The 20,925-nt window shown below is 46.2% G+C and overlaps 1 protein-coding gene across 5 annotated transcripts in view; it reads left to right on the forward strand.

The window, feature by feature from the left end:
• Asap1 (ArfGAP with SH3 domain, ankyrin repeat and PH domain 1) overlaps positions 1 to 20,925 on the forward strand; it is a 279,840-nt gene that overhangs the window by 241,523 nt on the left and 17,392 nt on the right. For 4 of the 5 annotated variants that reach the window (XM_059247916.1, XM_059247917.1, XM_059247918.1 and 1 more), the window contains 5 exons: positions 1,401 to 1,516; positions 1,640 to 1,707; positions 3,489 to 3,596; positions 5,403 to 5,625; positions 15,374 to 15,544. In XM_059247916.1, the coding sequence (XP_059103899.1) occupies positions 1,401 to 1,516; positions 1,640 to 1,707; positions 3,489 to 3,596; positions 5,403 to 5,625; positions 15,374 to 15,544 (686 nt within the window). The remainder of the gene's footprint in view (positions 1 to 1,400; positions 1,517 to 1,639; positions 1,708 to 3,488; positions 3,597 to 5,402; positions 5,626 to 15,373; positions 15,545 to 20,925) is intronic. The other variant, XM_059247920.1, reaches the window with a different exon arrangement.

Below are 20,925 nucleotides of genomic sequence, written 5' to 3' on the forward strand. Positions count from 1 at the left end.
GTCAGCCTGGTCTACAGAGCGAGATCCAGGACAGCTAGGACTAAACAAAGAAACCCTGTCTGGAAAAACAAAACAAAATAACAACCAAAAAAAAAAAAAAGTAGTAGTAGTCTTCATTTAACTTTCTAGGCAAACACCCTACCACTGAGCTAAATCCCCAACCCTTCATTTAACTTTTTTTTTTTTTTTTTTTTTGGTTTTTTTCGAGACAGGGTTTCTCTGTGTAGCTTTGCGCCTTTCCTGGAACTCACTTGGTAGTTCAGGCTGGCCTCGAACTCACAGAGATCCGCCTGGCTCTGCCTCCCGAGTGCTGGGATTAAAGGCGTGCGCCACCACCGCCCGGCTCATTTAACTCTTAACAAGCACTCAACATGTCCTAGTTTGCTCCCTGGGGCTGTGATAAACACCCTCACTAAAAACATCTGAAGAGGAACATGTTCATTTAGCTTACACTTCCTGATCACAGCTCATGACTAGGGAGGTCAGGGCAGGAACTCAAGCAGGAGCAGAGGCAGAAACCACAGAGAAACGCTGCTTACTGGCTTTTCATGACTCGCTCAGCTTGCCTTCTTATAAAACTCAGAACACCTGCCCAGGGGTGGCACTGCCCAAAGTGTTCTCGGCCTTCCCACACCAATCATTAATCAAGAAACTGTCCCATAGACACGCCCCCAGGACCTGTATGATAGAAGGACTTATATGATAGAAGGAGAGAACCAGTTCCCACAGTTGTCTTCTGACCTTCATATACACACTAACATAAAATCAATAAATAAAAATGTAATAAAAACGTAAGTGCTTGTGTAGCTGAGGATATGGCTCAGTTGACAGCGCTTGCCTGGTGTGCACAAGGCCCTGGGTGCAGGGGGGTGGAAGGGGAGCAGTGTGAAGCCAAGTATGGTAGTGCACACTTACCATCTCAACACACACAGGTACAGCAGGGACGTCAGAAGTTTAAGACTACCCTGAGCCACATAGGAGTTGAAGGCTAGGCTAGGCTTGGGGACACCCTGTCTCGAAGAAAACAAAAGAGAAAGGTATTACAGTTTATCTGTGTTTATTTGCAGTTTCCCTTTCTGAGGTTTCTATTACTCATAGTCACACATGGTCTATAGAACTAAATAGAAAATCCCAGAAATAAACAGTTCATGCATCTTAAATGGCTTTCGCCGTAGTATTTTATTACTCCATTTTATTATTGTTGTTAATCTTTTAGGAGGGCCCACTTTATAGTGTGCCCATAGGTATATGTATGATCTGCGAGGTGTAGGGAAAAGCACAGGACACACAGAGCTCAGGACTGTTTGCGCTTTTAAGCATACGTGTACCGCACAGGTGAGAGAGGTCACATTCTTCAGTTGTTGAGTAGCTCATTTTCTAACCATACTGCACTCTTTCAGTGGGAACCTGGATAAGCAAACATCCGTGGGGAATACGGTCCTGCACTATTGCAGCATGTATGGCAAGCCGGAGTGTCTGAAGCTGCTGCTTCGGAGCAAGCCTACCGTGGACATTGGTGAGTGTGGCCCTTCTCAGGTGTCCCACAGGACGGAGACTGCACATACATCCCGTTTAATGTTCTCGCTTCCTGAGGCAGTATCCTAGATAATTATCCGACTGTGTTCTTCCACTGTTTCAGTTAACCAGAATGGAGAAACTGCCTTGGATATAGCAAAGAGACTCAAAGCTACCCAGTGTGAAGATCTGGTAAGCAAAACTAAGATGGGAGCTTTGTTAGACATCAGTAGCCTTTAAAATGCTATTCTGTCTGAGAGGCTGAAATTGGGGACAGATGAAGCAAATTTCATTGTGTTTCTGAACATTAGCTAAAGTAATACAGATACGTACTGAGGTACGTTTGAAAGGGTGGTGAAGCCATGTTGTCACACTGGAGACGAAAGGCCTTTGGAGGACTGAGGATTAGGACCATGCTTTGTGTTTGCTAGGACATCAGGCTACTTGGCAGCTAATGGTAAAGAACTGTTTAGGAAGTCCCTTCCAAAAGCTGGACAAGTAGACTATGGAGTGTAACAGTTTTCTGCATGTTAAGCACATCCTCCCTCCTGCTTCCCAGCCTTCTGTACACACTCACCTTTTTCACTCCATTCATTCTTGCCTAGTATTCTGGACCTTCACCTAAGCAGGATTCTCTTAACCATGGTGTATAATGGCCGCTCTCTGTTGCTGGCAGCATAATAGCACGGACTGGGCCAGTTGTAGAGAAAACGGGTTTATGTTGACTCCTGGTTTAGAGTAGAGGGCTCCGTCTCTGGTGGCCTTTTTCCTGTCACAGTTAATCCCATATGAGAGGCATGGGAGTGCCTGTGCTGCCTGATCTTTTTCCCTCTTCTAAAGTCACCAATATTCAGCCATTGTGGCTCCTTCCTAATAACCTTATCTAGCCCCATCACCTCCTGCAGGCCCTACCTCTTAGTACCGTACCTAAGTTTTCACCCTCTCAAGACCTTAGATGAGGACTAAGTTTTAACGGAATGGACTGGGGATAGTGGTGCACGCCTGTGATCCAGACACTTAGGAGGCTTGGGCAGGGAGATGGCAAGTGGAAGACAAACCTGAGCTATATAGCAAGGCGCTGCGGTAAGAAAAATAACTGTGTTTCTGAGACCACAGCCCCAGCACATGGGAAAGAGAGGGTAGGAGAAGAGATTACGTTCTGCTGGGTTTCAGTTTCTTCGGAGTAGTTTTTGTTGTTTTGATATTTTTATTCCTTTCTTTCTTGTTTTGTTGAGTCATCCTGGGGGACTGCAGAGGGAAGGAGAAAGAAGAAATGAACATGAGGAGGATAGCCTCCAACTTTTCATCTTCCCACCTCAGTCTCCCCAGTGCCAGGACTGGCTCCACATCACTGGCTGTATTTTGTATTCTTAGTATCTCTTAAGATTTATTTATTTGTAGTGTATGTAGATGAGTATTTACATGTATGTCTCAGTACCACTTGTGTGCCTGGTGCCTGTAGAGACCGGAAGAGGGTGTTGGATCACCTAGAACTGGGGTTGCAGGTGGTCGTGAGCCACCATGTGGGTGCTGAGAACCAAACCTAGGTCACCTGTAAGCACAGCAAGAGCCATCTCTCCAGCACCTGTAGTTTGTACTCTTGGAGACCATTTTCTCTACCCACACTTCGTGAACGAAAGGAGAACCACAGATTGGCTTAAACTTCCAGGCTCTTCCTCTTCCATCTGATGCCTCTTGGTTTAATTTCCCAACCCATAAACTGAAGTCCTGAGGATCTTTGCAGTACAGAAACTTTGGCTTTTGGAGAAAATCATGCAGTCAGACTCAGAAAGGTTCCACCTGTGTGCAGGTCTTCACAGTCCCTGGCCAGTCCTACAGCCACCCAGCTTATCTGTTCCGAGCTGTGCCCACTGGGCCGCGTCATGACCCTTTGGGAGTGAGTGAGGGGTTGCTTGTCTGTTGGGGTATTTGAGCATTTCCATGAAGTGGTGTGCACTTGCTGTTCCTTCCAGCTTTCCCAGGCTAAATCCGGCAAGTTCAACCCACATGTCCATGTAGAGTATGAATGGAACCTTCGGCAGGACGAGATGGATGAAAGCGATGACGATCTGGATGACAGAGTGAGTACAGAGAGGGTGTGCCCCAGAGGGTGTGTGCCCGGGAGCGCTGCGCCCTCCCAGAATTCTGAGCCACTGGCCGTGAAATGCATTGATGTGGGCCTTAGGACCCCCTGTGGGGTGCCACTTCACAGCTGGACCCTAGAACCAATGGAAAGATGAAGAAAGAGACTTGAATCATTGAAGGAAGTGACTCGTGCAATTGAGGGGCCGGCCAGCCAGCAGGCTGCAAGTCCCAGCAGCAGGTGATACAGCAGATTGCTGAAGGGGGTCTGAAAGCCAAATTGCTTGCCCTTTAGGGAGCTGTAGTCACTTTTTCTTAAGCTCTAAGTGGATGAGGCCCACGGACACTTTGGAGGGCAGTCCAAATCCTACTGATTGAAGTTGTAATCACCTTGAAAAGCTACATCTAAACTGACGTTTAACTAGAACATTGTTATAAACAACTAAGTAGTAAATACTCCTAATTGTCACTTAGGAAGGACTTACATGTGGTCTAAGCTGAGCTAAATATTTTTCTGTCAACTCAGACTATCTTTTCTGAAACTCACCGGGATGTGGTTATTGTTCCCAGAGAAAACCTACACACAAAGAGGACTTGGCACTTTTCCGAAGCCTCCTAGCTGACAGACCATCTCTAGGATTAAAGCCCAGGTCCCTGTGACTCTCATAGGTGGCGGTGAACTACCTCTGAGAGTTCAACCATGTTTATCATCAGATGTGTGCCTGGCATTTCCTGTGTGCAAGGCAGGAAGTAGGGACCGCTCAGACAAAGAGGTCCTAAAGCCACTCTCCATTTCCAAAGGAGAGACCTGATAATTCAGATGGTAATGTGCCTGTCAAGGTGAGAGTTTGGGAAATCCTGAGACCTAGATCAGCAGCCTTGGTAAGCCCTGACCATCTCATCAAGGAAACAGCACCAGACACAGGTTTCTGAGAGAAGTGGGCATTGGCCAGAGAAAAGGAGGATAGATTCAACTCATGCTGTGAGTGGGAAACATCCCCAGGAGGAAGGAGAGGAGGTGCCCTGCAGATTCAGGAGTGTTTTTTTTTGTTTTGTTTTGTTTTGTTTTTTTTTTAGGCCCAAGGTTTCTTGACTAGAAACCAGTGAAGGTTATTAGGAGGACTGGGTTTCCTTCCAACCCTCTCTCCAGTGTAGATGGGGGGAGAGAGGAATTAGAGCCATTCTGCTGCAGTGGGAGCAGCGATCACCTTGCTAGGAATGAGTTAAGAGGGTCTGCCTTAGGTCTCCACGGGGATGCAGGGAATGCGTAATTGCTACAGTTACATTTGGATGGTGCTGGTGCCACCACCATGAAGGAAACACCACGTGGGCAGTTGGAAATGGTTTGCAGCCCAAGAATGTGGGTGGGTTTTAGCGCTCCAAGCCCTTGGCATGTGGGTAGCCCCTCAAAGCCAAGGGTGGAAGAGGGGTGAAGGTGAAAGGTTTGTACAGGGAAGAGGACTTTGTGTAACAAATCGTAGGTTCATGGAAATGTTGTTCAAATGAAGCAGGCACGTCCTTTGCAGGGAGGTGTTTGTTGAAGGCTAGGTGTAACTGTGACCTTACCTGTCACTTTGGAATGCCCTGTTCATCCCTGACTGGCACTCCTTGGTGGGACTGTTAGTGATGAAGAAGGAGGAAGTGTCGAGTCCTCCCTTCGCTGTGTCACTGCTGTGAAGCTGTGGTGATGGCTGGCATACCACCCTGAGAGCCGCAGGCACCAGGTGACCCCTGACCCCACTCGTCTGCCAGACACCTCAGGGACAGTCCTTGAGTCTCATCTCACCTGTTGTTTCCTGTACCAGCCAAGCCCCATCAAGAAGGAGCGCTCCCCCAGACCCCAGAGCTTCTGCCACTCCTCCAGCATCTCGCCACAGGACAAGCTGGCACTGCCAGGGTTCAGCACTCCGCGGGACAAGCAGCGACTCTCCTACGGAGCCTTCACCAACCAGATCTTCGCGAGCACAGACTCGCCCACATCGCCCACCTCCGAGGCTCCCCCTTTGCCACCTAGGAATGCCGGGAAAGGTACGGGCTTGAGGAATGCTTGTGGATTTGACCTCATGGCTGCTAGTCTGCTCTAAGTGGCAGAATGTGGAACATACTGTCGGGGACAGCTCAGCATTTAGACTGTCATTTCTCAGGCACCAGTAGGGGAAAAGGTAGTAAGTACGTGGGTGTTCTTGATGTGTTATCTTGCAGTAAACTTCTGTGAATTACGTGATTTCGTGCCCATCCTACAGAAAAAGAAACTCAGACTAAAAGAGATAAAGTGGCTTTGCAGTGTGACACAGCCAAGAAGCAGTTGAGCCTCAGCCTGAGTGCCGCGTGGCCTGTCCTTTCTGTAGCAGGAATATACTCTTGGTTTTTTTTGAAGGACTATTCTCTGTACTGAGACGCCTCTGTTAAACATGCGACTGTCTGGACTACAGAGGAAGCGCAGCTGGTAGAAAGCTTGTCTTTTATACCCGAGGCCCTGGGTCTCATCCCCAGCACTGTGGAAAACTGCGTGTAGCGATTGCGTTATCTATCGCTGTTCTTCCGGATAGCCCAACCTCCATGCTTTTGCTTTTTCGTTTTGTTTCTCCAGACAGGGCTTCTTTGTGTAGCCCTGACTGTCCTAGAACTAGCTCTGTAGACCAGGCTGGCCTCAAACTCACAGAGATAGACCTGCCTCTGCCTCACAGGTGCTGGGATTCAAGGCCTGTGCCACCACTGCCTAGCTACCTTCATGCTTTTTAATCTAATTTTTTACATTCTTTTAACGGCTTCAATATTCATTTCCCTTTCCTTTTATCAGTTTATATCCATTACTTTGCACTCTAAAATACGAAATAAAATACCCACCGTACTATTAGTCTCTTTTATAATCCTCCTGTCACTTGGGGGCCTTCCTCCACTTACAGGATTCCTATTCAAATGAATGACTATTACTGATTTAAAAAAAAAAAAAAAACAGCAGTGCTACCATAGCAACATCCATAACGATAATAGCCCTACTTAATTGGCTGGTACAATTCAAGGACCAGAAGTTCATGGTCATCATTGACCTCATAGCAAGTTTGAGGACAGCCTGGATTTCATGAGACTATGACTCCAAGGTGGGGTGGGGTTGTCATAGTAGGAGGCAGTACTCATGAAGCACTCGCCTCATGAGAAGCCACACACCAAGCTTTACTCATCCCGAGGACTCCCGAGGAGGTAGGTATAGTTACTGGTATCTAGCAAATGAAGGATTAGAGCTCACAGATGTCGAGTGACGAATGACCTAAGGTTCTCGTCTACCTGGAATCCTAGAACAGAACCCACAGCTTCACACCCTGGATGAGGTGGTTTTCCCCAGAGACTTGGGGGGATTGCCTAGGCTATTGTTAACTCTGTGTGTTGTCAGATACCTTCACCAGCCTTGCATCTCAGGCCAGTGGAGATGGTTCCTGTTCTGTTCCCACAAAACACTCACCCTTTGTCCTTCCTCCAGTCAAGTGGAGGGTCAAGTAAAGTGCAGGAACGCCAGCATCAGGGTTTTTACACCCGGGGCTACAGCTGAGGGTGCTCAGAGCTGTAGCTGCCAGAGAGTCCACCAATTCGGATTCTCCCAGTGCAGTGCGCTCAACCCAAGTTAGCCCAGGTTTCCAGTGCCCCTTGGCATACAATGACAGGCCTATTTGAATCACACTGGGGCTATTTTCTGGCAAATGTGAGCTTGATTCAAAACTGTTTTTTCACAGCTTATTCTCCATTGAAATTGTGTTATAAATGGGAGCTGTGTTCTTAGAGAGACCCCAAATGGCCTTGTAGATCATAAAATAATAGGGAACGTTACAATAAGGCTTTGGCATGAGCAGTTCTCATCAAAGACAAGAAGTGGCCTTAACAGCAAAGCACGTGGAAGCCGAGTGTCTCTACCATTCTGCACGATCTACTAGAACACGCTTTTTAAAGACCACTAACCTGTCAGTCTACAGATCCATACTCTGTGAGTCCTGTGCCGTTCTCCCCTCTGCAAAACCATGTTTCCCAGCAGACCATGCTTCTAATGGGAAGATAGACCTGATAAGGTGATGGAAGAATGGACTCGGAAGGATTTCATGGGCCCTGGTTATACAGCGACATGTCTTGACAGGCAGAGCCTGCACCTGTTCAGAGAGCCTTCCCTGACACCAGAACCCAGGGACCAACACACCCCACCCCCACCTTCTGCAACCTCCTTGTGTAATTTTATCTCGCTGGGATGTAGAAAACCATAAAGTACACCATCTGGCTTAGTGCCAGGCATCACTGGCCTGCATTGAATAAATTCTAACTAGCTCTTTACCAAAGACCCAGAAAACAAAGACTGCGTTTATTTAGTGGTTCAGCTGCTGAAACAGGAGCTCAGAGATTTGGCCATAGCAACCATGGTTAACTAAGGATAGACCACCTACCCCTCCCCTTTACAAATAAAGCCCATGCTTGGAAATAGAACTTGCTCTGCTGACCGATGGAGTTCCCCCCACCCCCCGGGACATCAGATTCAGAGCATCGGACTGTCTGATGCTGACACAGACCGGCAGTCTGTAATGACAGTTCCCAGGCCCTGCACCATGCTGCCCTTAGCCAGCTGGGCTCACACGCTGTCACATGTGGAAAACTTGTAGTGTTTAGACTGGAGTCTTAGAGGGCACTGTTCAAGAGCCAGCTGACACCCGGTGCAGAGGTGCTTGTGTGTCGTGGTCCCTGTGTTCTTCTCAGTCCATCCTGCTAACCGGTGGGACCATCTGCATGAGAACAAAGCTGTCTGGAATCTCTCCACAGCAAGGAAAGCCCTGGCCCTTGACTATAGCAGAAGCTACCCCCACAGACACGAATTTAGGGACCTCCTGATAATGGCTTCCTGTAACAGGACAGATGCCTCTGACAAATTCCCCACAAATAAGGGCATTGCAAAAGGTAGCAAGAGAAAGAATTCCTCTGAGCCCAGCTCAGGAATATTTTCAAAACCTTCCAGCTGTCTCATTAGAATTCAGGAAGTTTGATCTAAATGACTACCAGCCAGTGCCTCCTGTACTTGAGTAGCACCCTAGTGAGTCTGAACTCAGCAGCTAAGTGTGTAGATATTTCTCACGATCAGCAGCCCCTACCCAACACTATTTAAACACTACCGAGTGCCTCAGGATCACTTGGATCTATTTGTTTTTAATCCTTACATTTAAATGCTAGCATAGAACTTTGATTTCTTTAAACCTAAGAGGATCCTGAAGGACTAACACTGTCTGTATCCCATTATACAGACAAAGAAACTGAGCCCTAGAAAAGTTAAGGAATTGCCTTCAGATCACACAGTGCTGAAGGTAGGAGAGAGTTAAATCGGCCTATGGCTTGTCACCTCAGATTTTCTTTCCTTGTCAAGTGAAATCGGTTGTCTTTCTCTTGTCTACCTCATGAAGTAGTCTTCAGAATCGAGTGACACAGTGTATGGAGAAATCATTTTGGAACGTTCTGTTCCAAGGCATTCCTGTTAGGTCTGCTGGTCCATGGCTGCAGCCGCTTCTGGAGCGGAGGGATGTGGGGAGCAGCTTAGCTGCACAGCCCATCCCACAGAACACATACTTGCTTACGTTTGGTTGACTAACAACTCTTTTACAATCATTTTAAGGTTTAGAACCATGGCTGTCTGCCATTGTTCATCTTCATGTCTTTTGTGTGTCACCTGTATAAATTTACCCCCAACATGGAGTCATCGCCTCTCATAAGATTGTGGTAGAGATTAATTGAGGACTGTAGGACTCACTGGGCACACACAACACCATGTAGTCCATCAGGTTGGTCCTATGTTTGGCTTTGGTACCTCTCTGCCACTGCCCCTTGGAAGGGAAGGAGTCTTCAGCCAGGCATAGTGGCACGTGTCTTTAATCCCAGCACTTAGGAGGCAGAGGCAGGTGGATCTCCAAGTTTGAGGCCAGCCTGGGCTACAAAGGGATTTCCAGGACATCCAGGACTACACAGAGAAACCCTGTCTCTTCGGGGAACTATGGACCAGAGTGAAGTGATCCATTGGACTGGATTAACACGTAACATCGCGAGACCTGACACACACTGACTTCTTAACTGAAGGAAACTTTATAAAGTAAGGAATGATAAATCTGATCTCAGTGAGCAGTAGTTGGTTTGAGGAACTAAGTTTTTAAGCTTTTAGAAACAGGAACAACTAGTGCTAGAATCCAGAATTATTACCATTCTAAATAGCACGTGGATACTTGAGAATGTTAACCCCGAATCTCATGCATCCTTGCTAGGACGGAGACGACCTCCTGCCTCATCTAGGCTGTAGCCTCCATCTGCGACAGCAGCAGCCTGTACAAAAGCAGCACTATACCTGGCACTGTGAGCCACAGTAGACGCTGTGGATGATGGCCTGGTGCCACAAAGACTATTGTGCCAGGTGATACTCTCGCCGTCACTTTAGGTGGCAAGACTGAATGCCTTCTTCATTCATCAAAGAATATAGTTTGAGAGTTAAAAACAATCAGACCGCTCTATCTGTGTCAGACCAGACCACAGCTACCTGGGCAGCCACGGATCCTGGAAAGCCTTGCAAACTTCCTTCCCTCTCCAGGAAGCTGCTCCCTTTCCTCTGCCCACCGAGACCCCAGGATTCCTCCTTCTTAAAGGCCAATCCAGTCCTGTGTCTCTCATCCTATATTTAGTTGACCCTGCTGAGTTTCAGGATCTTCATCCAGAAGTAAGTATTTGGCGTTTGCCTTGCTGAGTCACTGCTTTGAGCACACACAGTAAAGACAGGCTAATGAGTCTGCGCAGTTCCACCAGAGTGTGCTCATTCAACAACTATTTCAAGAGCAGGAATACAGGGGAGAGTGAAGAAGGCCTTTGTGAGCTCACCGAACAGTAAGAAAGCATGAAATGCACCATCAGGTCAGTAGGGGGCGGTGCAGGAGGAGCGCTGAGCTTGCTGCTTTGAAGGAAGGGCAAGGTTTCCATTTCATCCTGCCCTAGTTAAAACTCCTCTAGGACAGGGGCTATGTATAGGTTGTCTTAGCACAGTGCAAGAGAAGGGTGTTCATCTATGTCAGGGTTTATTCAGTTTATAAGCAACAGAAAGAATCAGTGGAAGTATGCCCCAAACATATATAGCTGAAGGAAGGAGTCGGCACACATAAGCAGACCACATGTCGCTGGGAAGTGACAGTTCACTTGCCGAAGAGCGCTGTATAAAATGTGTATAACAGTTCTACCAAATACAGCTGTGCACGCATTTTATACACAGCGTTTCCTCAGAAGTCGGTGGTAGAGGTCAGAGACAAGTGGAGAGGGGGAGACCCCTCAGCTCGCCATCAGGAAGAGCACCACTGGATGAGTCAGACAAACCCGGGAAGTCTTTTCAACAGCAGTGCTCATACACTGGTGACTTTGTCATTTGCTGGGGTTTGTATCTCCTGGGACAACCCTTTGAGTAACGTGGTATAGGAACTCGTGGGCTCTGCCCTTAAATCACACTGGATTTGTATTTAGCTAGGGCTTTATTTTTTTTATTGTTGTTGTGGCCTTTATCGGATTTCCCACATTCCTTTTTATTATTATTTTAATTATTGTTAAAGCCTTATTATTTTTTAAAAACTTGAAAATAAACAGAAACATTAACATACCAAAACTAACCAGACCTCACAGTTAAAATAGGCGTTCAGAATGGAAGTTGTGATGTACCAAATTTCTTTTTTAAGCACCTCACATAAAGCACCTTGGGCTGGCCAAAAGCTTTGTCTTCAACAGGGACCACTGACTCCGGCTCTTTGGTCCTTAAGTTAACCTGACTTCTAGGGTATGGAAAAGAGGAAAGAGGAAATCCTGATTTCTCTTGCTTGGGGAGGGGTGGTGATAGTGTGTGCATAATTGTTACAGAAGCAACCCTAAGGCCCTGGAATCTACACTTTTACCAGTATCAGCAAGAGACTGAAGGACAGATAAAAAGCTAAGGCTGTTCTCTGTGTAGAAGTCAACAGACAGAAGAACAGATCGCTTTGACAGCTCCTTCCTTCTGGAGTTCTTCTCTGTGCAGTTACCCAGTACCTGCCTTAATCTCCTGTTTGTTACGGTGATTGACGTGCACTTCCCAGTCCTTTAAGCACCATAATATTTAAAAAAAAAAAAAAAAAATTGGATCAGCCACATAAATTTAAGAGATGTTTGTAGGGCATGCTATTACAGCAAATAATAATGGATTATAGTCTTAAAAATTGCTAGACAGTAGTAAGTTTGGAGAGTTCTCACTACATTAAGATACAAGGTGATGAATGTTAATTGGCCAGTTGAACCATTCCATAATGTGTACGTGTTTCAAATCAACGTAGTGTGTGCAATGAACATAGACAACATTATTGAATAAAAACATAAAAAAGGAAAACCATTAGAAAATTATAGAACTTTTATCCATATTACCAGAGTTACTTAGATATAACTTCAGTCATTAACTCTTCTGTAAGGCATGTTAGAATATGTAAATTACAGCTCAACAGAAAAGCTTCTCAAAAACCTGTCAAGATAATTTTTCAAGCTATTTTATGTGAAATTTGCAAGTTTCCCTTTTAGTTGGTGTTCAAGTAGAAGACCTGGGTTTTCCACTTTATTGAAGCGCAAATGTACAACATCCTGGAAAGTCACCCTGCTGGCTTGCACCAGGAATTGTTTGCATGGACATGCATTGAGTGCCCGGACTGTGCCAGGCTCCAGCACTGGGAGATAGAAAAACAATTCCATCTCCCCTGTGGAAGCATACAGGTGGGGAAGGAAGAAGATCAGTTGCTGTGGTGCAAAGCAGGGGATATTCTAGTCCCTGGGAGCCTTGTTGAAGCCCAGACGTTAGCAGCATTCACTCTAGAGACGAGGGATGCAGAAAGAAAAATTCTGAATGAGGTTACATCTCAGTCCCCCTTTTAAAAGGAGGGCAACAAAATACATTGTATGGCCAGGCCGTGGTGGCGCATGCCTTTAATCCCAGCACTCGGGAGCAGAGGCAGGCGGATCTCTGTGAGTTCGAGGCCAGCCTGGGCTACAGAGTGAGTTCCAGGACAGGCTCCAAAGCTACACAGAGAAACCCTGACTTGAAAAAAAAAAATACATTGTATAAAATTCTCAAAGAATTAATAAAAATATTGTGGGTTTTTTTTTTTTAAGATGAGGGCAGGAGGTAGAGAGGGATCCCCACTGTGTGTCTGGGGATCCTATACAGAGAGGACTAGTGTAGTCAGAGAAGCAAGCTGATGTCAGGGCTGAGTGCCTGGGCTGGAGTCTGATCTGGTTCACAGGCTTCTTTTCTTTTCCGGCCAGCTTCCTAGATTCTTGGATCTGGATTCTGCTTAGTTGGAAGGGACTGGGTGACTCCTGTATACGATCATCCCTGAAGTCACATATACATAGCACACTTCTGCTCAAGATGTATCTCTATTAGCATTTTGCTTCAGTATTTGGTACTGGACAAAATTTGCAGCTCCTTCATATGACCTTTTCATAAGATGCACTTCACCGGAAAGTCCCTAGATGGCGATAAAGATGAAATTACAAGAGAAACTCACCATTGTCTATTATCTATTTTGCATTTATTTCCATTTCCTCATACTGAACATTGTTGTTTTTCTCGCGGGCCACGCAGAAAACGCTGCCCTGGACCCGAGGATCCAGCAGCACTGACTGCTGGGGCGAGCGCCTCTCCTGTACCTGAGCCTGCTTTGTTCCTGTTCGGTGGGATCTGCCTTGTCAAACCTCTCACAGGATTATATTGAAAGTCAAAAAAGAATAACATATTCAGACACTGTTGAAGATGGCACAGGCATAAGGCTGTAGGAACTGTCCCCCTATTATGAAAATGGTTTCCAAAATTTCAGTAACTGATAGTGTGACTAGGCATTGGTTTAAAGTAACCATAGAGTTGCCGTTGGATGTCACATCAGCTAAACAGAACCCGTTCTATAACTAGGGTCATTTAATCCTAATGCAGACTGCTGCCTTACTGAGATGAGCAGTGTTTACTGCCACAATTTGGCTATCTTCGAGAATTAATAACTTAATCCTTGTTAGTACTAGCCATTAATTAAAGCTATCTTAAGTTTATCCAGGAAGAAGGCCAGCAGTAATTAAGATTTTATTTTACTACAGAATATAAAAACTCCGCTGGATCCTTTCCGGGTCACCATGTGTCTCCTGTCCTAGTTAAGCAGCTGGTATGGCAGTGTTCTTAGCCTTTTCCCCCTCTTTTTTCTTCTGCTTCCCATTTTTCTCCCTAAGTGTTTACAGAAGCAGTCTTTGGTGGACATAGTTAAAGCAGGCCCATGGCAGGATTCTCTAAAGAAATACCCACACAGGTGCTCAGCGTAGTGCCTGGCATGCACCCTCACCTCAAGAATGTGTATGATATGCCCCTCACTGCTTCGAAACCGGCTTCATTAGCTGCTGTTCAGACGTCGAGTATAACATACGATTTGGGATTTCCAGAACCATTCAGAATTAGAACAAAAAGAGGCTTCAAACTTCTTTACTCTATGGTCATCTCAGATGCTTTGTTATTTGGGGGAGGGGGGTTTTTAAGGAGAACTTGTTAGCTGACTAAAAGAAAGGCTGTAGTAGAATTAAAAACCCCGCTAGCTGAACACTCTGATGCCTCAGCCCGTGGGCCACTGCTGAGTCCTCAGCACTTTGCTGTCCCTCTCTTGATCTTGGTGGCCATGCAGGATACCTTCCTCATAGGTGGAGTCTGTCATTTCCAGTGAGTCGCTTACTGGCTGAAAACGTGTGTGCGCTTTCTTTCTCTCATTGCATCTGACGGAGGGGCCGAGTTCTTGAGCCTTCTGTGCCGACTCTCATTTGTTACCACCGCTGGGGTTTCACTTTCCCTTGTTTTTTTTCTATGAGGTCTCATCACATTTCCGACTCAACTTGTGGGTCTTAAACTCCTTGATCGCCCTGCCTTATCCTCCCGAGAGGTTGGGATCACAGGCTTGTACCACCATGCCTGGCTTGCCTGGGGTTTGGCTCCTCAGAAATACTCTTTTCCTTTGTTGTCATGTTTTAACCAAGTTTTTTTTTTTTTTCCCCACCATCTACTTAATCACTTGAGTTCTTACTGTGTTCTTTCTCGTTTTCAGTTCCCTGAGAACTGCATACGATATATTTCGATCATATTCACCGCTCTCTCACTTCTCCCGGACCCGTCTCCCCTTCCCTATCCATTCAACTTTGTGCCCCGCTAACACCCTCTGCCCTTCCCCCCTCTTCCCCCCCTACCTTCTTTTAAACCTATGAAGTACCATGGTCACAACCCACCACAGACCACACCCTTGTAGAAAAGTGACTCTGTCCCAGCAGCTATCAACTACTAAGAACTCTTTAGCTGGGGACAGACTTCGTGCCCACCTCCCCTCTCCGTGCTGGGATCTTATCTGACTTGAGCTTACACAGGTCTCATGAGTGCTGTTTCAACTGTTGTGAATTCAGATGTGCACCTTCCCTGCTGTGTCTGAAAACAGTTCCCTTGTGCTCATCCACCACCTTGGGCCCTTATACTCATCCCACAATGACAGCTGAGCCTTGGGAGGAGAGGATGTGATACAGATGTCCTGGTTAGAGCTGAGCATTCCCCTAACCAACAGTTTTCAAAACCCATTTGTGATTCGGTGGGCTGACAGACTCCCATGTTATACCACGTTTTGATGAGTAATTACATACTTACTGCTCTGTGTCTGTGAGACTGGGATTAACCCTCCTGCCCCCCGTTCAATTTCCTTTCTAGGTCCACCTGGCCCACCTTCTACACTCCCTCTAGGCACGCAGACCTCTAGTGGCAGCTCCACCCTGTCCAAGAAGAGGCCACCTCCCCCACCACCCGGACACAAGAGAACCCTGTCCGACCCTCCCAGCCCACTACCTCATGGGCCCCCAAACAAAGGCGCAATTCCTTGGGGTAAGTTTTCCTAAAGTCAGGGTCAAAACTGCCCAGAGCCCTATAGTTGGGGGGACTCCACTGGGCACTGGACAGTTTGCATGTTAGGAAAACCGTCCAAACTGCACACACCCTGATGGAAGACTTAAACATGTGTGAATATGATTACACCTGCCTCCTAAGGCAAGAAAACATTTTGAATAATGTTTGGGGCCACTCGAAACTATAGTGATAAATATAGTGTCCTCTGATGTCATCAGAGAGCTGGTTCTAGAGCACATACCCCCAAGACACCAAAATCTACAGATACCCCAGTCCCTCTTACATAGTGTGTGTGGTGTTGGAATAACCTGAGCACATATACTTTTAAATCCTCTCTAGACAGCATATCTAATACAGGGTAACAGTGAGGTTTTGTTGTTGTTTTTTTAAAGATGGGTCCATGTGCAACACAATTTTTTTCCTAAATATTTTTCACCCACAGATATGGAGGGCCAAATAGAATACTAATAGGAAGTGAGCATATCCTAAATCTCAGCGAGAATAGCAACTGTTTGAAGTTGCAATTATGAATCTCATAGAACTCAGAACAGCAAAATAATAGGCTAGGATTAGGGATATGTCTCCATGCTAGCTAAGTGCTTGTCTAACATGCACAAGGCCCTGGATTTAAATCCAGTAGCAGGAAAAAAAAAAAAGAAGAAGAAGAAGAAAAACAAACAAAACAGTCCACTCCTTTGTGATAAGCAGAATAGTTTTCTTATAAAACAGAAATCCTGTCCTAGACATTCTTCTTCACACCTTTAATGACTCCCTGCTGGGCTTCAGCTAAGTGTTGGCTCCTTCTATCAGAGCACTGGAGCCCTGCAGGAGGGTCTCTGCTCTGCGCTCTGCCCTTCACCTCCCAGCCTCCTCATGTGCTCTCCAAGGCCTGCACCCTCCCTGGCTCCTCTCTGTTTTCTTCCAGAACACTATCAGAGCTCAGGTCTTTGCATGTTCTGTCTACCCTGGTAGAGCGAGAGCACCATGGGAGAAGCATCTTTGTCATGTTCTCACCGGTGTGGAATCCTGCATGTGGCACAAACTGGAAACTCAGGAATCTCTTGAGAATGAGTAGCCTTACTCAGAGTGAGATAGTTCAGGTTCAGTCAACTGGTCAACACTGGCCACAAGGACTTACCTTGTCTACAAAACACAACGCTATACTTTGCACCTTGCCTGCTATGCTGACTCTGGCACGTGGGTCGCCATCATGAGTAGCCTAGCAAAGTCCTGGTGTACACAAATGAACTCTGCCAAGTGAGCACAGTAGTCTGTGGCTTACCTCTTCCCACCAGAGGATTCCGTTGTGACTTTTTTCCCTGCCTTTTTATAAATTGGGTTTAACATGAGATAAGTTAATTCAGCTCAAGGGTCCTAAAGGATTTCTTAAAAGCCTACCTGAACTGCTTTGATTTTTTTGTTGGTTTGTTTTTGTTTTTGTTTTTTGTTTAGAAGAAAAGCCAGAATATACACTTTAAGACCGTCACAGTCTTGACCCAAATCTTACAGGGCGTGTGTGTGTGTGTGTGTGTGTGTGTTGTAGCCACTTGTCTGACTCAGCAGACCCACCCAGGACACCTGCTCTTTCTGTTGCTTCAGCCTCCTCAAGTCTTTGTGCCCATGAAGCTCACGGTGGTACGAGGAGTTCAGAGGAGTCTACAAAGTACAGTTACTTTCATATCAAGGGGCATATGGTGGCCAAACTATGGAAATGCTGGAAAATGGACTGTGAAACTACATAAAGTCAACTCAGAGGACACATTGGAGATGGGTCTGCATGAGTCAGAAATAATCAAGGCCAAAGGATTTAAGGCATGCCGGCACATATGATCCTTAACACTGATGACTCTATATTGCATTCCAAGACTTTCAGGAGTCCCCAGAGCTGTCAGAAAACAAGACTTTGCCCAGATAACATCCCCCCGAAGTCACAGGCTTTCTGTGTGGACTTCATCCCACAGGTGAAGATTCTTCCCAGACTTCACTGACCTTTGATCCTCTGCTTGCTTCCTGTGTGCTTTACGGTGCTCCTTAGAGAAACAGAGACAGCCTTCAAATCAATTCACTCAATTTCTGTTTTTCAGCTCGAATGTTTTCTAGCACCTGGCTTTTCTTTTTATCTGCAATATTGGGGGGTTCAGGCCTTTTCCCAAAGAAACTTAGGTGTTACTGTGTTATAAAAGTTACTGTCAGCCAGATGAGGTGGCACATGCCTTTAATCCCAGCACTTTGGAGTCAGAAACAGTTGGATCTCTGAGTTTGAGGCCTGCCTGGTCTACAATGGGAGTTTCAAGACAGCCAGGGCTACAAAGAGGAAACCCTGTCTCAAGAAACCAAAAAAAAAAAAAAAAAAAAGGTCACCGCCTTCCAATAAGCTGGGAGCTAGCCTTTCACAGATGGGGCCTCAGCTAGCCCTAAGACAGAAATCAAAACCCACCCTCAGCAAAAGTGGCACTGCCCCATATGGCAAGACCATGCTGAGTGCTCAGACTACCCAGGGTGTTGATTCAAGGCTTGTTTGTGGGTGATGGATGTCCACATACAGGAGACAGATTCTTGTGCCGACAGGTTAGCAAGTGCACAGCTGGACTCCTGATCATCCATGTGGACACTTGCACTGCTGGTGTGCGCACTCTGCTGAGTGATCACTGCTTGACGGCCCTGCCCCCATCTCCTGTGGGTGCTGTGTTCTGCCAGGCAAAGGCAGGGTCCAGACTGGTCAGCAGCCCGATGCAGAGGTCAGCCTCTGGGCAGCATCTCCCTGGTGCTGCAGCTGCCCTAGCTTTCCCCAGACCTCCCTTTTACCCTAAGCCCATGGAGATGGGATCCCTGGGGTAGACACAGCTGAAGACATCTCCCCAGTTCCTATGGAGCAGGACTTGTGTGCCTTACTAGGTGCAGCAGAATCCCAGTTCACACACTTTCCTCTTCCACCCTCCAGTGGGCCTCTGTCGTAACATACTCTTATAGTGTCTAGAATGTCTTTCCTTGTACTTAGCTATAGTGATGCTTAGTGATCCTAGGACTTGTTTCAAAGACCACACTCTGTTTGCCTCTGGCTGGGGGTTGTCCCAGTGCTCCTGCCTCCTTGTCTGTCTCCTCAGAATATCATCTCTATAGAGTCCCCAATGTGAACCCTACTATTATATTCTCCATGGGTTTTCTTTTTTTTTTAAACAAAGTCAGTCTCTATACTTTAGGTTGACCTTGAACCCATGGCAATCCTGCCTCAGCCTTCATGGCTTTATAGGTTTGAGCCACCACATGTCGTTGTTGTTAGTACTCTCTTTGGCTCTTTTGCTCTTTGGGGGACACCACCCAGCTCCCAAGTAAATACAGGAAGGCTAATCTTTCTTATAAATGTCCGGCCTTAACTTGGCTTGTTTCTAGCCAGCTTTTCTTAAATTATCCCTTCTATCTTTTGCCTCTGAGCTTTTATCTTTCTCTTTTCTGAATACCTTTCTTTACTTCTTATTCTGTGGCTTGCTGTGTAACTGGGTGGCTGGCCCCTAATATCCTCCTCCTTTTCTTGCTCCTTGATCCTCTTCCCACGTTTCTCCTCCTATTTATTCCCTCTGCCTGCCAGCTCTGCCTGTCCTTTCTCCTGCCTTGCTATTGGCCATTCAGCTCTTTATTAGACTGATCAGGTGTTTTAGACAGGCAAAGCAACACAGCTTTACAGAATTAAACAAATGCAACATAAAAGAATGCACCAACACATCTTAGCTTTGCATCATTAAACAAATATTCCACAGCGTAAACAAAGGTAATACATCTTAAAATAATATTCCACAACTACCATATTTGGCTTTTAACAAGTATTTGTTCATTGTTCAACAACTCAGTTTCTCTAACAATAAAATAAGGATTAGTACTATTCCTGTGTTATGCATGGAATTCTCATGAAGGTTATATGACTTAGAAAGTACTCAGCAAGTGTTACCTACTGTTTGTAACTCTCTCAGCCTGGCATTTTGCTGGATGGCCAGCCCCTAGACTCCCACATATGTGTCATGATGCTATATGTGTTCTTGGCTACTATAACCCATTCTACAAACTTGGACTCTTAAGACAATCGAAGCCTATTCTCATGGTTCTATAACAGTGGTTCTCAACCTGTGGGTCACAACTCCTTAGGGCCAAACGGCCTTTGCACAGGAGTTACATATCAGATGTTTGCATTGCAGTTCATAATAGTGGCAGAATTACAGTTATGAAGTAAGAACAAAAATAACTTTATGGTTGGGGTCAACATAAGGAACTATATTAAAGGGTCACAGCATTAGAAACCACTGTGTAGAAGCTGCAAGACTAACATTCAGCAGAGCCATGTCCTCTCCTAGGGATCTAGAGAAAGAATTTCTCTATTTCTGGTGACTGCCAGTGTTCCTTGGCTTTTTTAGGGTCCTCATGTGTGCACACATGTTGAGTGTGTGTGTGTGTGTGTGTGTGTGTGTATGTGTGTTTCTAGCCTGGAGATTTACCAAGTAGGCTAAGCTAGTGATCAACAAGCCCCAGGGAGATATCTATCTATCTATCTATCTATCTATCTATCCCTCTCCCCATCCCCATCCCCATCCCCCCAGCACTGTAATTATTAATGCACTACCACACCCAGTTTTCATATGGGTTTTAGGGATCCAACTCAGACCCTTATTCCTCCCTGGCAAGCACTTCACAGGCTGAGCTATCTTCCCGGCCTGCATTTGGGGCCTCTAGGTAGCCATTTTGTAATTGTTCCTAGCCTGCTCGGTGGTACTCAAAGATTCACATCCATTCATCCATTCCACATCCACAATCCATTCACAATAACACCTTCTCTCGCCCCCACCACGTCCGCCTCCATCTTGGCCCTTGTTCCTTTTCGCCCTCAGCCTTGTGGCCAGCAGTCTGATCAGGGCTGCGACTTGACTGTAGTCTGGCAGTCTCTTCCCTTCTCTTTGATTTGTCCTTTGTTGTTATTGCTGCGGTTTTCAGGGGAGGGCTTCTTGGGTTGTGTGTGTTTGATTCTTTCTGTGGGTTGTGCGTTTTAAGATAGGGTCTCACTGTAGAACACAGGCGAGCCTGAACCAGGAAAATTCCAGTCACATCCTCCCGATGCTGGGATTACAGGCATGTGCCATCACACCCGGCTGCCTGTCACACTCCGAAGCTTTTACTATTCACTGTTCCCATCCGCCCTCTTCCTGGACTGGAACCTTCTGCATTCAGCTCATTTGTAGATAGATGGGTGTGGCTGAAGAGTCTGCCTTCACTGGTATTTGTGATGGCTTCTGTACAGGTTGTGAGTTTTATCAGTCCTCCACACTGGCCTTTGAGGAGAGAGAGAAGGCAGTTTAAGGAGACAGACCTCGAGTTAG

This window comes from Peromyscus eremicus, chromosome 20 (genome assembly GCF_949786415.1).
Source record: "Peromyscus eremicus chromosome 20, PerEre_H2_v1, whole genome shotgun sequence".
In the NCBI taxonomy this organism is placed as follows: Eukaryota; Metazoa; Chordata; class Mammalia; order Rodentia; family Cricetidae; genus Peromyscus; species Peromyscus eremicus.